General features: G+C 45.2%; 1 protein-coding gene across 1 annotated transcript in view; it reads left to right on the top strand.

Annotated features, from left to right (window-relative positions):
* The first annotated feature begins 2,151 nt into the window (after window positions 1-2,151).
* The window catches only part of alkbh3 (alkB homolog 3, alpha-ketoglutarate dependent dioxygenase), a 40,933-nt gene continuing 30,480 nt past the window's right edge, over window positions 2,152-12,604 (top strand). Inside the window, exons 1-4 of the mRNA XM_084334665.1 lie at window positions 2,152-2,280; window positions 5,111-5,191; window positions 8,354-8,454; window positions 9,318-9,352. Of these exons, the coding sequence (XP_084190791.1) occupies window positions 5,116-5,191; window positions 8,354-8,454; window positions 9,318-9,352 (212 nt within the window). The 5' untranslated portion in view covers window positions 2,152-2,280; window positions 5,111-5,115. The remainder of the gene's footprint in view (window positions 2,281-5,110; window positions 5,192-8,353; window positions 8,455-9,317; window positions 9,353-12,604) is intronic.

Raw genomic sequence — 12,604 nt, 5'->3', positions numbered from 1 at the left:
GGCGCTAAAAACTAAATTACAAACATCACAAAACAAACTGGTCAGACTACATGCTTGACCTTACTCCTAGAATCCACCTCACCCTGCCCACTTTGACAACCTAGGATGGCTTAGAGTAGACGACAGAGTACAGCAACTTCCAATGGGCCTGGTCTACAAGATACACTACAGTGCCGTCAATAGATAAAAAAAAAATAGATAAAAAATGTACTAATTAATCTCACAATTTTCTGTAATTAATCTAGATTAAAAATCGCATTTTTCTACTTAAGACCGAAGCTTGTAACAGATATTTCATTGAGTAAAAGCATGGAATTAATGTAAAATCAACACAAAGAAAGTATTTAGATTCAAAAACTATTTTAATAGCTTTCTTTGAATACAGTTTCTCTCCTGTGAAATATAGAAATGTTCAACAAAACCATCAACATTGACTCAGCTAGACCTCTTTCTTATATCCGCGGTGCTAACCGAAATAAAAACAACCCAGGCCTATGTTAAAGTGCAGATTGGCTTAGAGGACGATCATGTCTTGTATGAACTACCAGTAATATAAATCATATTAACAACAAAAATGTGTTCCATCTTCATGTCAGATGATTTTCAAAAAGGTGCATGAGTCAATGCAAAAAAAGAACAAGCAAAGATACTGCTGAAAGTTCAGAACATTGAAAATTTTTCACTCCATAGATTAATCTAGATACATTTTTAACACTTTAAATAATTTAAATTAATCTCCAAAGTTAAAGCATTAACTTTGACAGCCCTAATTTTTTATGATCTCTTTTTCTTAAAGGGGAACTATTTTACTATTTCTTTCACTATTTGGGCACTTTTACACAATTCCTGTGAGTTTATGGAACACATCTGTAATTATAATTTTTTTTAATTCATTGTTTTGTATTTCTAATCAAGTCCTCAAAAACAGCATTTTTCTGCCTCAAGATCTCGAGCCGTTTTGAGGCTGGGCTCCTAAACCACTGTGTGGCCTGATGCTACACAGCCACATTATTATGCAGCTGAGTCTCTCTGACATCACAAATCATCACATTTTCAGATGACTCAGTTCAGTGAGGGTGAATATTGTGAGAGGAGAATTGGAAGAATGCGCCAATATGAGAATTAGAGACATAGATCATATTAATATAAGTCCACATAGCTAGGAAACAATGCTAAACACTGAAAAAGGCCATTTATAAGATAGTTCCCCTTTAAACAGTACATGTCTTGTATGTCATAAATGTCTTGATGAATTGAAAATGGATGACTCTTTCTTTGGCCTGAATGAGATTCACCAACTGATCACCGAAGCCGATCTGAAATTCTTGCACGACACAGACTTCTATAGGAGAATATAAAGAATATAACGTTTTCAATCAATCAATTAACATGAGTTATTTATTTCTCGAAATACGTTGAGAAGCATCCATCTGCAGAACGTCAGCCCAGCACTCTCAGTCCCTGCGCTGTCAGGCCCCACGCTGTCAGGCCCCTCAGGAATTTGGGTCACGAGACCGTCACAGGCCCGCTCAGCAGCGCCACCCGCCCTGTGCGGGCAGATCTGCGATGCGTTTATTTAAACTTTATTTAACAGATTGCAGAATGGGTACAGTACAGTACAGCTCAATACACACAATTGTTAAGGGGATGCAGACCAGAGAAAGACTTTCGTCTTGTTTACATCAGGGGGGGTAACTGTACATTGGATTATCGATGAAACCTTACTTGGTCCCAAGAAGAGGGTCTTGTGTATTATTGGGTTAGGACACTTACTGTACATTGGAGGGGGTTGGGTTAGGATCTGATCGTTACACTGACACTATGTCTATTTGTATTAATTCGTTTTTCTTGATTTGGAGTAGTGGAAATATCTTTAATAATATTTGGAACGGCGTGTGTCTGGAGGACAAAAGCATTGGGATGTGTGTCGGTATCTTACCAGTAACTGCATTTGCGATTTGTCAAAGCTGGACAACCCACAGGTAGTTTTTTACTGTACTGTACCCATTCTGCAATCTGAGGGGCCTCACAGCGTGGGGCCTGACAGCGCGGGGACTGAGAGTGCTGGGCTGACGTTCTGCAGATGGATACTATTGAATACGTCCAGCGGAGGGCAGTAATGCGCCATACTGCCGGACATTTCAAAGACGAAGAAGAGGTTCCTCCAGTGAGTCTGGCCCTGTTGTTGCTGTTGCTGCTGCAGTCCTCTGTCCTGATCGCGTGTGTCTCTAGTGGGACTGACATCTGAGCCCCGTCCTCCTGGTGATGTAGGCTCGTCAGGTAGTGACTGAAATGTGTTTTCTAGCTGTATGTCTTCAGTGGTTGAGGGGAGTTATTATCCGCTCTTACTGTGTTCTTAGCAGCGTCCACAGCTGCGTCTTGCTCGTGGGTTGATGTTGGCGTTAGTCAAGTCAAGTCAAGTGACGGCATACAAGCAATAATAAGCATACTGTGAAATGCGGGGGGTCATGCCCGCAGCGATTGTGCAATGCCAATAATACAAGTAATAAGAATAAGACATAACAGGTACATACAGTTTACAAAAAGCATGGTAAAAGACATGCTAAGGTCCTGCGATGAGGCACTGGGTCTTATGTACACTACTATACTATACAATACAGTTACATCCTTATGCTATCTTGCTATATCCATCTACTGTATTTACTATACAAGAACCACTCCCGTTCTTAAAAAAAAAAAATTAAATGACCTTTTCATTGTGTAAACTAAAGTGACCCTTGAGTGTGAGCGTGTGCAGTGTGTGTGTGTGTTCGTGTTAAAGTGACTGTTAGTGTGTGAGTGTGAGCGTATACAGTATGTGTGTGCTCATGTGTGCTTGTGTGTGTGGAGAGTTCAGTGTTCAAGATTCTGATGGCCTGGGGGAAGAAGCTGAGCCGAAGTCTCTGTCCTAGTTGCTGGTGTGCGCAGGCGTTTGCCTGACCTCAGCAGCTTGAACAGGCTGTTGTTGGGGTGGTGAGGGTCTTTCATTATTCTGCAGGCTCTGGATTTGCACCTCTTGTTATATAAGACCTGCAGGGGTGGTAGTGCAATACCCGTAGTACGCTCAGCTGAGCGCACCACTCCCTGTAGGGCCTTCTTGTCCTGTACCTTGCTGTTTCCATACCAGGCAGTGATGTTTCCAGTCAAGATGCTCTCTACAGCTCCGGAGTAGAAGGACTGGGGTATCTTCCCCGATACTCTGAACTTCCTTAACTGTCTCAGGTGGTAGAGGCGCTGCTTCGCCTTCTTTACGACTGAGTCTAATCTATGTGTGTTGTCCATGTCAGGTCTTCTGAGATGTGGACCCCCAGGTACTTAAAGCTGCTCACCCTGTCCACGGTAGCCCCGTTTATCCACAGTGGTGTGTGTGTCCCCTGCTGTGTTCTCCTAAAATCCACAATCAGCTCCTTGGTTTTACCAATGTTCAGGAGCAGGCTGTTGTCCTGGCACCAGCGTTCCAGTACCTCAACCTCCTCCCGGTAGGCCTTCTCGTCATTGTCAGAGATCAGCCCCACCACCACTCTGTCATCCGCAAACTTCACTATGGAGTTGGAGCTGAACTTGGCCACACAGTCATGTGTGTAGAGTGAATACAGCAGGGGGCTCAGAACACAGCCCTGGGGGGACCCGATACTCTGGGTGATGGTGTTGGAGGTCTGACCCCCCACCCTGACCGCCTGAGGCCTTTCACTCAAAGTCCAGTATCCAGGCGCTCAGAGCGGAGCTCAGACCCAGCTCAATCAGCTTGTCCACCAGTCTGGTGGGGACTATGGTGTTGAACGCTGAGCTATTAGTCAATGAACAACAGTCTCTCACATAGCCCCCCTTCTGGCTGTCTAGGTGAGAGAGGGTGTTGTGTAGTACCTGAGAGACTACATCGTCAGTGGACCTGTTTGACCTGTATGCAAATTACAAAGGGTCCATATCACTGGGTAGGGAGGCACAAATGTAATCCTTAACCAGCCTCTCAAAGCATTTCATGACCACAGAGGTGTGAGTGCCACCGGTCTGTAGTCATTAAGACCTGCTGGGGAGGATTTCTTTGGTACCGGGATTATAGTGGACACCTTGAAGCAGGCAGGGACCACAGACTCAGCCAGGGATAGATTAAATATGGTGGTGAACACTGGGGCTAGCTGGTTAGCACAGGACTTAAGTATCCGTCCTGTTATCCCATCTGGGCCAGCTGCTTTTCTGGAATTCACCCGCATAAATGCTCTTCTCACACTGTGTTCCGTCAATGAGAGAGTGTCCCCCGCGGATGCCCCCGGGCCCCACCCTCCACGACGACCGGTGCGTCAGTGACGTCGTTAGCCGGTGAGCTAGCGTCGTTACTGTTTGCACCGAACCGCGTGTAAAAGGAGTTGAGTTGGTCCGCGTCTACCGTCGGCACTCCCTATTGAGTTGCGTACTAGTATGTATGATGGTATTGAGTGGACGCTGACTTTGTAGTCCGTTATCATCCGTAGTCCTCGCCATAAACCTCTTGTGTCGTTCTGGGCCATTTGTGCCTCTTATCTTGCCAGCGTATGTCCTCTTAGCAAGCTTTAGTAACCTTATACTCATCCATATTTCCTGAGGCTCTGCCCAGGTTATAAACAGTGGTGCGAGCATTCAGGGCCACTCGTATGGAATTGCCCACCCACGGTATCTGGTTTGGGAAAACCTGCACCTTTTTTGTGGGGACAATACCGTCAGCTAGCGTTGCTATAAAGCTAACAACAACATCAGCGAACACTGACGTCACTGGAGCTCGCCTGGAGCATTCCCCAGTCGACGCCATCGAGTGCGTCCTGTAGCGTGGCCTCAGACTGTTCTAGGGACAGGTTGAATATGTCAGTGAATACCGCGGCCAGTTGGTCGGCTTTTAGGACGCGTCCTCCGGGGATGACGTCCGGTCCTGCTGCTTTCCTGGTATTCACATTCTTCTTAATCTTATCATTTATCAAGAAAACCTTTAATGGAGTAACGGTGCAACTTGACATTTAAAAGTAAGAACGGGCATTATTCTTCCCAACTCATGCTCCTAAATTGCTTGCATGGGCTTTATTTTATTTTTGTACCATTATTTTGATCTGATCCTAATGTTCTGTTAACATTTTTCTTCTAGATGTGATGTCTGATAAACGCCAACGTGCCAGAATCCAGGGCTCCTGGGCCACACAGACGCCAAAACATCCACGGCCAACAGGTAGGCAAGTCAGATTAGTAGCAGACTAGGGCCGTCCTCGAGTAAAGACATTCTTAATTGAGTAATAGATAGGTAGGGATGCACTGATACCACCTTTTACACTGCTGGTACAGATTCCGAGCTCTAAAAACTAGGGATGCACCGATCCAATATTGATATTGGCCCCGATAGGACTAAAATAGCTGGATCGGGATCGAAAAAATAAATAAATAATAATATATATATATATATCGGAATTTATTTTATTATTATAATATAATTATAAATGAAATAATAACAATTCAGTACATTTATATCTATGTGTTAATTTGTCACATTTTGTTTCACTAAGTTAGGAAAGTAATGTTTTAAGTCAAGCCTGATGTTGCCTTGCACAAAATAATGATCCCAGTCTCTTCCACACAGTGAGGCATACAGTTTATTAATTGAACAATGAGTATCGGATCGGTACTCGATATCGGCCGATACCCAAAGGCCCAGGTATCGGTATCGGGACTGAAAAAGTCGGATCGGTGCATCCCTACTAAAAACGTTCAGTATCGGCTGATAGAGAATACCGATCTGATCCATCGCTTTTACTGAACAGTATAGATTCGATTTGGGGTCATTAGACAAAAATTACTGAGCTGTAATCAATTTCTTTCCGTTAGAGAGATCTACAGTAACATGCCTCTGTCAAAAATGCAGTAAATCAATTCACTTTGCTTTGGATTCTAAATTATGTTACACGTGGCTCGTGGATTCTAAATTATGTTACACGTGGCTCGTGGTATCTAATTTTAATATTGGGGACATTCTCAGATACAGATACTGTTGTGAAGGGCCAGATTAAACCGAATATATATATTTATTTATATATATATATTTAATTGTATTTGTATATTCTCTAATATTCCCTGATATCCCTTGTATATTCCTTGTACAATATGCATTGAATATCCATTCTAGCCTACTGAACATCCCATAATAGTCTCCATTCTACTATTGGTCGAGACCTTGGTGCCAGGCTGCCATACCCCTCAGACCCAGTTCAAACGTACAAGTCCTAGTTCCGCGTAGGAATCTGGCTACCGCACCACTAATGGGACTATTTGTTCATAGTGCGTATATATACTGCGCTACTAAAGTAGGATTTTCTTTTCAGTCCAGTTTCTTACCCTCCAATAGAGTCACAGACGTAAAGCCTCCCCGCGACGCCACGTGTGGGAGTAAGGCCAAGTTTGCCTACCATCGGTATTGAGACATCGTGTATATTAATATTTGAATAGTCATATTTGGCACTATATCGTCGAGTTGGACGTAGTCTATTAAGCTAATAATAGTCTGTTAATATATAGTGCTTCGTGCGGTGAGAATACTACCGTAGTCAGTACCCCATCGTTTCGGGCAGAGAACTGGCTGCTTACCCAGGGTGGTTGACCCCATGTGAAGCTGCACCCGAGGAGCCCCAGAGCCGACGAGCGAGTGGACCTGTATACCGGATTATTCTACCGACGACAGCCCGCCTTCCCAGGCACGGATTATGCTTTGTATACTTTGATTATTCCATGGATAAAGACCCCCGACACTGCCGTGTGTTGGAACCCCCCCCCCTGGAGAGGACGCAAGGTGAGGAGACGCTCTGCAAGACGAGGTCGCTTCACGTCTCTCCCCCGTGGACCGGAGAGAGCCGGCCCACAAAGAGTCCACCTGCTTTCATCTGTGGTCCAAGGATCGCCGGCGCATTGAACGGCACTACAGTGGGTTCACCTGGGATACCCTTGGCCGGACGAGGCAGCCGGATTCTACCCCCCCCCCCTCCTACTCCTGTCGGCTTACAAGCGACCGGATTAACCCCCCCTTAGTGTATCTAGTATATAATCATTAAAGTATCATTGCTGTTATTCCTTAACTATTCCAGGTCGTATATTTACCACCTGCGCCATCAGAGATTGGACATTCTCTATTGATATACCGACGAATACTCTTTGCCATAAAAGTGCATACTATTTCAATTCATAAATGTAATTAAGTGATTAAGTGCTTGCTCTACACACCATTGCTGTGTAGTAATAAACGCATACTTCGACTTCGTACATTTGTGTTGGATCCGTTTCATCTACGTGAGAGTGTTTATGATAATATATTTATGCCGTGTACTGGGTGGCCGAATATTAAGTACAAAGGTAGTGGTAGTAAGTATCATATCTAGTAATACAGTCAGGGAATTGTACCCCTCAGTTACAGATACCCTATTTTAGCCTGGTATCAGACCGATATCTGTATCTGTATCAGTGCATCCTTAGGACTTTGTCAACTAATCGATTAGTTGATTTGATTGAGAAATCGTAAAAAATTGTGTTTACCACGTTGTGCAATCATGCAGAAGGACCTCTTTAAAATGTAGTGGTCACCAGAGATATGCTGTTCATGTTTCAGGATGCAACTCATTCAGCCTGAAATAAAAATGAAGACTTTATAGATAACTAATCAACTAACAAGTCTGTCAACTAAGACCAAAGCGACGATGAATTATATCCTGAACGACTGTGTCGGGACATCATGGATTCGCGCTGACCGCCGCAGCAACATCATTGATTCTGGTGACCCCATGACCTTTTATCTAGCGCCACCATTTGGCCAAACTTTACATTTTCAAAATAAACGTGTCTTGAAATAGCTTTCCTTCGAATCTTTTCAAATTTGCGGTGCACATTCATGACCCCAAGAGGAAGAACCATATTGATTTCGGTGACCCCATTACTTTTCCTCTAGCGCCATCACCAGGCCAAACTTCAAATCTGTGAATCTCCTGATCTGTTAGTCATACAGTCGTGAAGCTGATATCCAGATGCATGTCTACAATCCACATACCTTATTCAGAGCAGTCTCATGCAGGTCTAACCCTAAACATGGCAAATCAGTTGCTCAATCAAATTAGCCTCCTATACTCTTACTGGTATAAGTAAGTCCCAGCAGGTCTGCTTATTTCCCAAGAGCTGGTGACGGAAGTAGCTAGGGAGTTCCACGTCTCAGTTTCCTCTTTATCCCAGCCTTCCTTTTAAAAGAACACGGCAACATTCTGGGAAATGCGCCCGTCTTCTCCAGAGTCGGACAAGAAGATGGATATCATTTTCACAATAGGTCCCCTTTATTTTTTTTATTTAAATCTTTTTTAAACAGGAACTGTTCCTGACAATCTGCAACCCATAAGCGCCAACCCAGCACCTGTGACATGGGGAGTCGGACAGCAGCGGACATATGAGTTTCACCAGCCCACCAAGGTAAAGAGGGAATGTGAGAAAGGGATTTACTAACATACTGTAGTTTTTAGGAACATTGGTCACTTGGGATCTACGTGTTCTGTACTGACACTGGTGTTGGATATTGGGCCCCTTTACAAAGCTAAAAGAATCGTGTTGGAATTTGAGATTTTCCCCAATGCTAAAATCCGATATCAAGAAAGAGCTAACATGTCGGGTATCAAATCGACTGGATTTTCCAAATTCATCTTAGCACAGAGAAGCATGTTCCCTAATGGAGAAGAAAATGTATTGTATTTTTCTCCAGCGACCCCCCCCCCCCCCAGTCTCACATGAGGCTGGACCCAGATCCTGTAATTGATTTGAGGTCTGGGGGAGTTTTCACTTCTTCAGTTTGCTATGTGCAGGTCGTTGGATACTCACTCACTCACTCACTCACTCACTCACTCACTCACTCACTCACTCACTCACTCACTCACTCACTCACTCACTCACTCACTCACTCACTCACTCACTCACTCACTCACTCACTCACTCACTCACTCACTCGGTCATAATATATCAAGTGACTACCTGGTAAAATAAAGGTAAAAAATATGTTACAATGAATATAGGCAATAAAACATGTTCATATATACTCTGAATATATACTATATATACTATGAATAAAAGTAAACCATATACACAGAGGTGCAGATGAGGGTCTGTATACCCCATCGGTCATGATATAAGTTATAGTCCGTGCAGGGTTTAGTGGTTTAGTGGTTAAGAGTCAGACACACTTAGTGGTTAAGAGTCAGACATTTCTAATAGTTCTAATAGTATAAGTAAGTATAGCCCTTAGTGAAGTGCTGCTAACCCTCCCTCTCTTCTCCTCACCTCAGCCTGTACGAGAAATCCCAGTAGAGAAGGTGATCGAGTAAGTAGTTCTATTCATCTTCATTCCCTACCTGCCTGTAAACCCTTTGAGGGAGGGGGGGGGGGTCTTTGGTTATGTGGGGGTGGGTGAGTGATCATGGACCACAGTAGAAACCATATAGAAGTGTTCTGCTCTCATCAGAAAGCTGTGACCCTGTTATGTTGTGTTATGCACGCCAGCGATGTGCACAGGTACGGGCTATTGTTGCCCGGGCAACGGCCCGTTTACTCTGATTGGCTGAGTTGCCCCTCTGGAGAGCCTTTTTTTTTGTGTACATAAAAAAAATGAACAAGCAGCTCTGCTGCAAATACAGGGAGGGTCAAAAAGGCGCAGCGACACTGCCGCCCCCCCTGGTGCCCCCACAGTTGAAAAAAGTGCCCGTTTGAGTGGCGAAAAACGACAGGACGTGCCCCATTGGTGCCCTTCCAATGGTCTAAACTTGACCATGTGCCCCCATAGTTGAGAAATGTCACACTAAAGGGCCCTTTTGAGTGGCGAGAACATTTATTTTATATTTATATACTTTTAATCTGGATTGCCTAGGCTAGGCCTACATAATGTTAATCAAGGATGAAGAGTATTTCACCATACATGACGCATCATAGCTTTTCACTCGCTGATCCCATGTTGTGCAGTAGGTGCCCTTTTTTATTCTTTTCACCCCTGCCCTTTAAACAGCCTGAGTCCGCCACTGTGCAGCGACCAGCTCAGCCTCCCCTCTGACTGCACAACACCTCAGAAATGTAATGGAGCGCGGGCCATACGCGTGTTTCTGTTACAAACTGTAATGAAAAGCCAGAGGGGAGGCGAGCATTCAGAATAATACAGTGCCCAGTGGGGCTCTATTCAGTAATACAGTGCCCAGTGGGGCTCTATTCAGTAATACAGTGCTCAGTGGGGCTCTATTCAGTAATACAGTGCCCAGTGGGGCTCTATTCAGTAATACAGTGCTCAGTGGGGCTCTATTCAGTAATACAGTGCCCAGTGGGGCTCTATTCAGTAATACAGTGCCCAGTGGGGCTCTATTCAGTAATACAGTGCCCAGTGGGGCTCTATTCAGAATAATACAGTGCCCAGTGGGGCTCTATTCAGTAATACAGTGCCCAGTGGGGCTCTATTCAGTAATACAGTGCCCAGTGGGGCTCTATTCAGTAATACAGTGCCCAGTGGGGCTCTATTCAGAATAATACAGTGCCCAGTGGGGCTCTATTCAGAATAATACAGTGCCCAGTGGGGCTCTATTCAGTAATACAGTGCCCAGTGGGGCTCTATTCAGAATAATACAGTGCCCAGTGGGGCTCTATTCAGAATAATACAGTGCCCAGTGGGGCTCTATACAGTAATACAGTGCCCAGTGGGGCTCTATTCAGTAATACAGTGCCCACTGCCCAGTGGGGCTCTATTCAGTAATACAGTGCCCAGTGGGGCTCTATTCAGAATAATACAGTGCCCACTGCCCAGTGGGGCTCTATTCAGTAATACAGTGCCCAGTGGGGCTCTATTCAGTAATACAGTGCCCAGTGGGGCTCTATTCAGTAATACAGTGCCCAGTGGGGCTCTATTCAGAATAATACAGTGCCCAGTGGGGCTCTATTCAGTAATACAGTGCCCAGTGGGGCTCTATTCAGTAATACAGTGCCCAGTGGGGCTCTATTCAGTAATACAGTGCCCAGTGGGGCTCTATTCAGTAATACAGTGCCCAGTGGGGCTCTATTCAGTAATACAGTGCCCAGTGGGGCTCTATTCAGTAATACAGTGCCCAGTGGGGCTCTATTCACGTTGTGCGCTCTCTTGACGCGTGCTCTCCCTCCCCCTCCTTCTAGCAATAAATGTCCAAATAAGCTAATTTCCCAAAAAGTTATCCCATCCCAATTTAGTCGTTATACCAATTCCCCCCTCCCCTTCCTGGTCATTGCACGCATGTGCCCCCCACTGGTCGGTCTAGGGAGCCCTGAAGTCTATCAGATGCTTCCTCCGATACATAGGAGACAGCCAGCAGCCTCTTTTCACCTGGCAACGAGGACTCTCATTGGTGAAGTGTAACGCGTGGCAGGTCACACTACCTTCCCCATTTCCCTCCCTCGCTGTGCAGGCGCCCTGACCGACCTGTAGGAGTCGCTGTTTACAACGACCAGAATACCACCCACCGGCTTCCCTCCCACTGCCAATTGTGCCAGTATGACGACCAACCAAGCCGGAGGCACCGCTGACAGCCGGATTCGATACCAGTGTCTCTGCGGTGGTAGACAGACGCTTAGTCCGCTGTGCTGAGTCCAAAGCTGAATAGAAATGATCATAGATTTATTTCCTCATTATGGCCATACAAGGATGCTCAGTTCATAATCAGAAACCACAGTGAACACAAGCGTCTGACCAAGAAGTGAGAGCGAGCTCTGGTCAAACATACAATTAAATACATGAAATGACATCTATGATAAAGAGGTAAACAAAATGGGCCCCGTTAGGGAAATTAATAACACGACTATGTTATGGCTCCAGCATAGAAGAAAAACAGCTTCGTCTAACAGTTCCCATAACCTTGGGATCTCTAAAGAGACACACACACCCTGTGACCTAGTAGTCTGGGCCGTTATGATAGAATACACATTGTAAAGGGGCGGTCAGGTGGTGTAGCGGAGATTGCGTTCGTCACCAACGCCGGAGACGCTGGATTCGCCTGTTCGAATCCAGCTCCCGGCGTTGTCACCAGCTTGGCTGGCCGTTCACACTAATACAATTGGCAGTATTAGAGGGTGGGAAAGCTGGCGGGGTGGGTCCGGGTCGTTGTAAACAGTGACTCCTACAGTTCGGTCGGGGCGCCTGCTCAGCGCGGATAGGATCTAAGGGGGGTAGTGTGATCCTTCCACACGTTACACCCTCTCAGTGAGAGTCTGCGCTGCCAGGTGAAAAGAAGCTGTTGATTGGCTAGACGTGTGTCGGAGGAAGCACGTGATAGCCTCCACTCTCCCAGACCGACTGTGGGGGGTAAGTGTGCAGCGACCAGGAAGGGGATTGGGAATTGGCATAACGACTAACATTGGGATGGGAGAAAATCGGAGGAAAAAGGAGGGGGAAAAAGATAAAAAAAAATAAATAATAATACACATTGTAACACAGATGTATAATGACATGATAATATTTCCGTCGACACTCCCCTCTCTACTTCCCATTTCCCCGCGTGGAATGCACCTGGTTGGATAAATGACATGCTGCCGGTGCTCTTTGTTATTTATAGTACCTTTAACATGCCTC

The sequence above is a fragment of the Notolepis coatsorum genome (genome assembly GCF_963971535.1).
Source record: "Notolepis coatsorum genome assembly, chromosome: 18".
In the NCBI taxonomy this organism is placed as follows: Eukaryota; Metazoa; Chordata; class Actinopteri; order Aulopiformes; family Paralepididae; genus Notolepis; species Notolepis coatsorum.
This window is presented reverse-complemented; position numbering and strand designations above follow the sequence as displayed.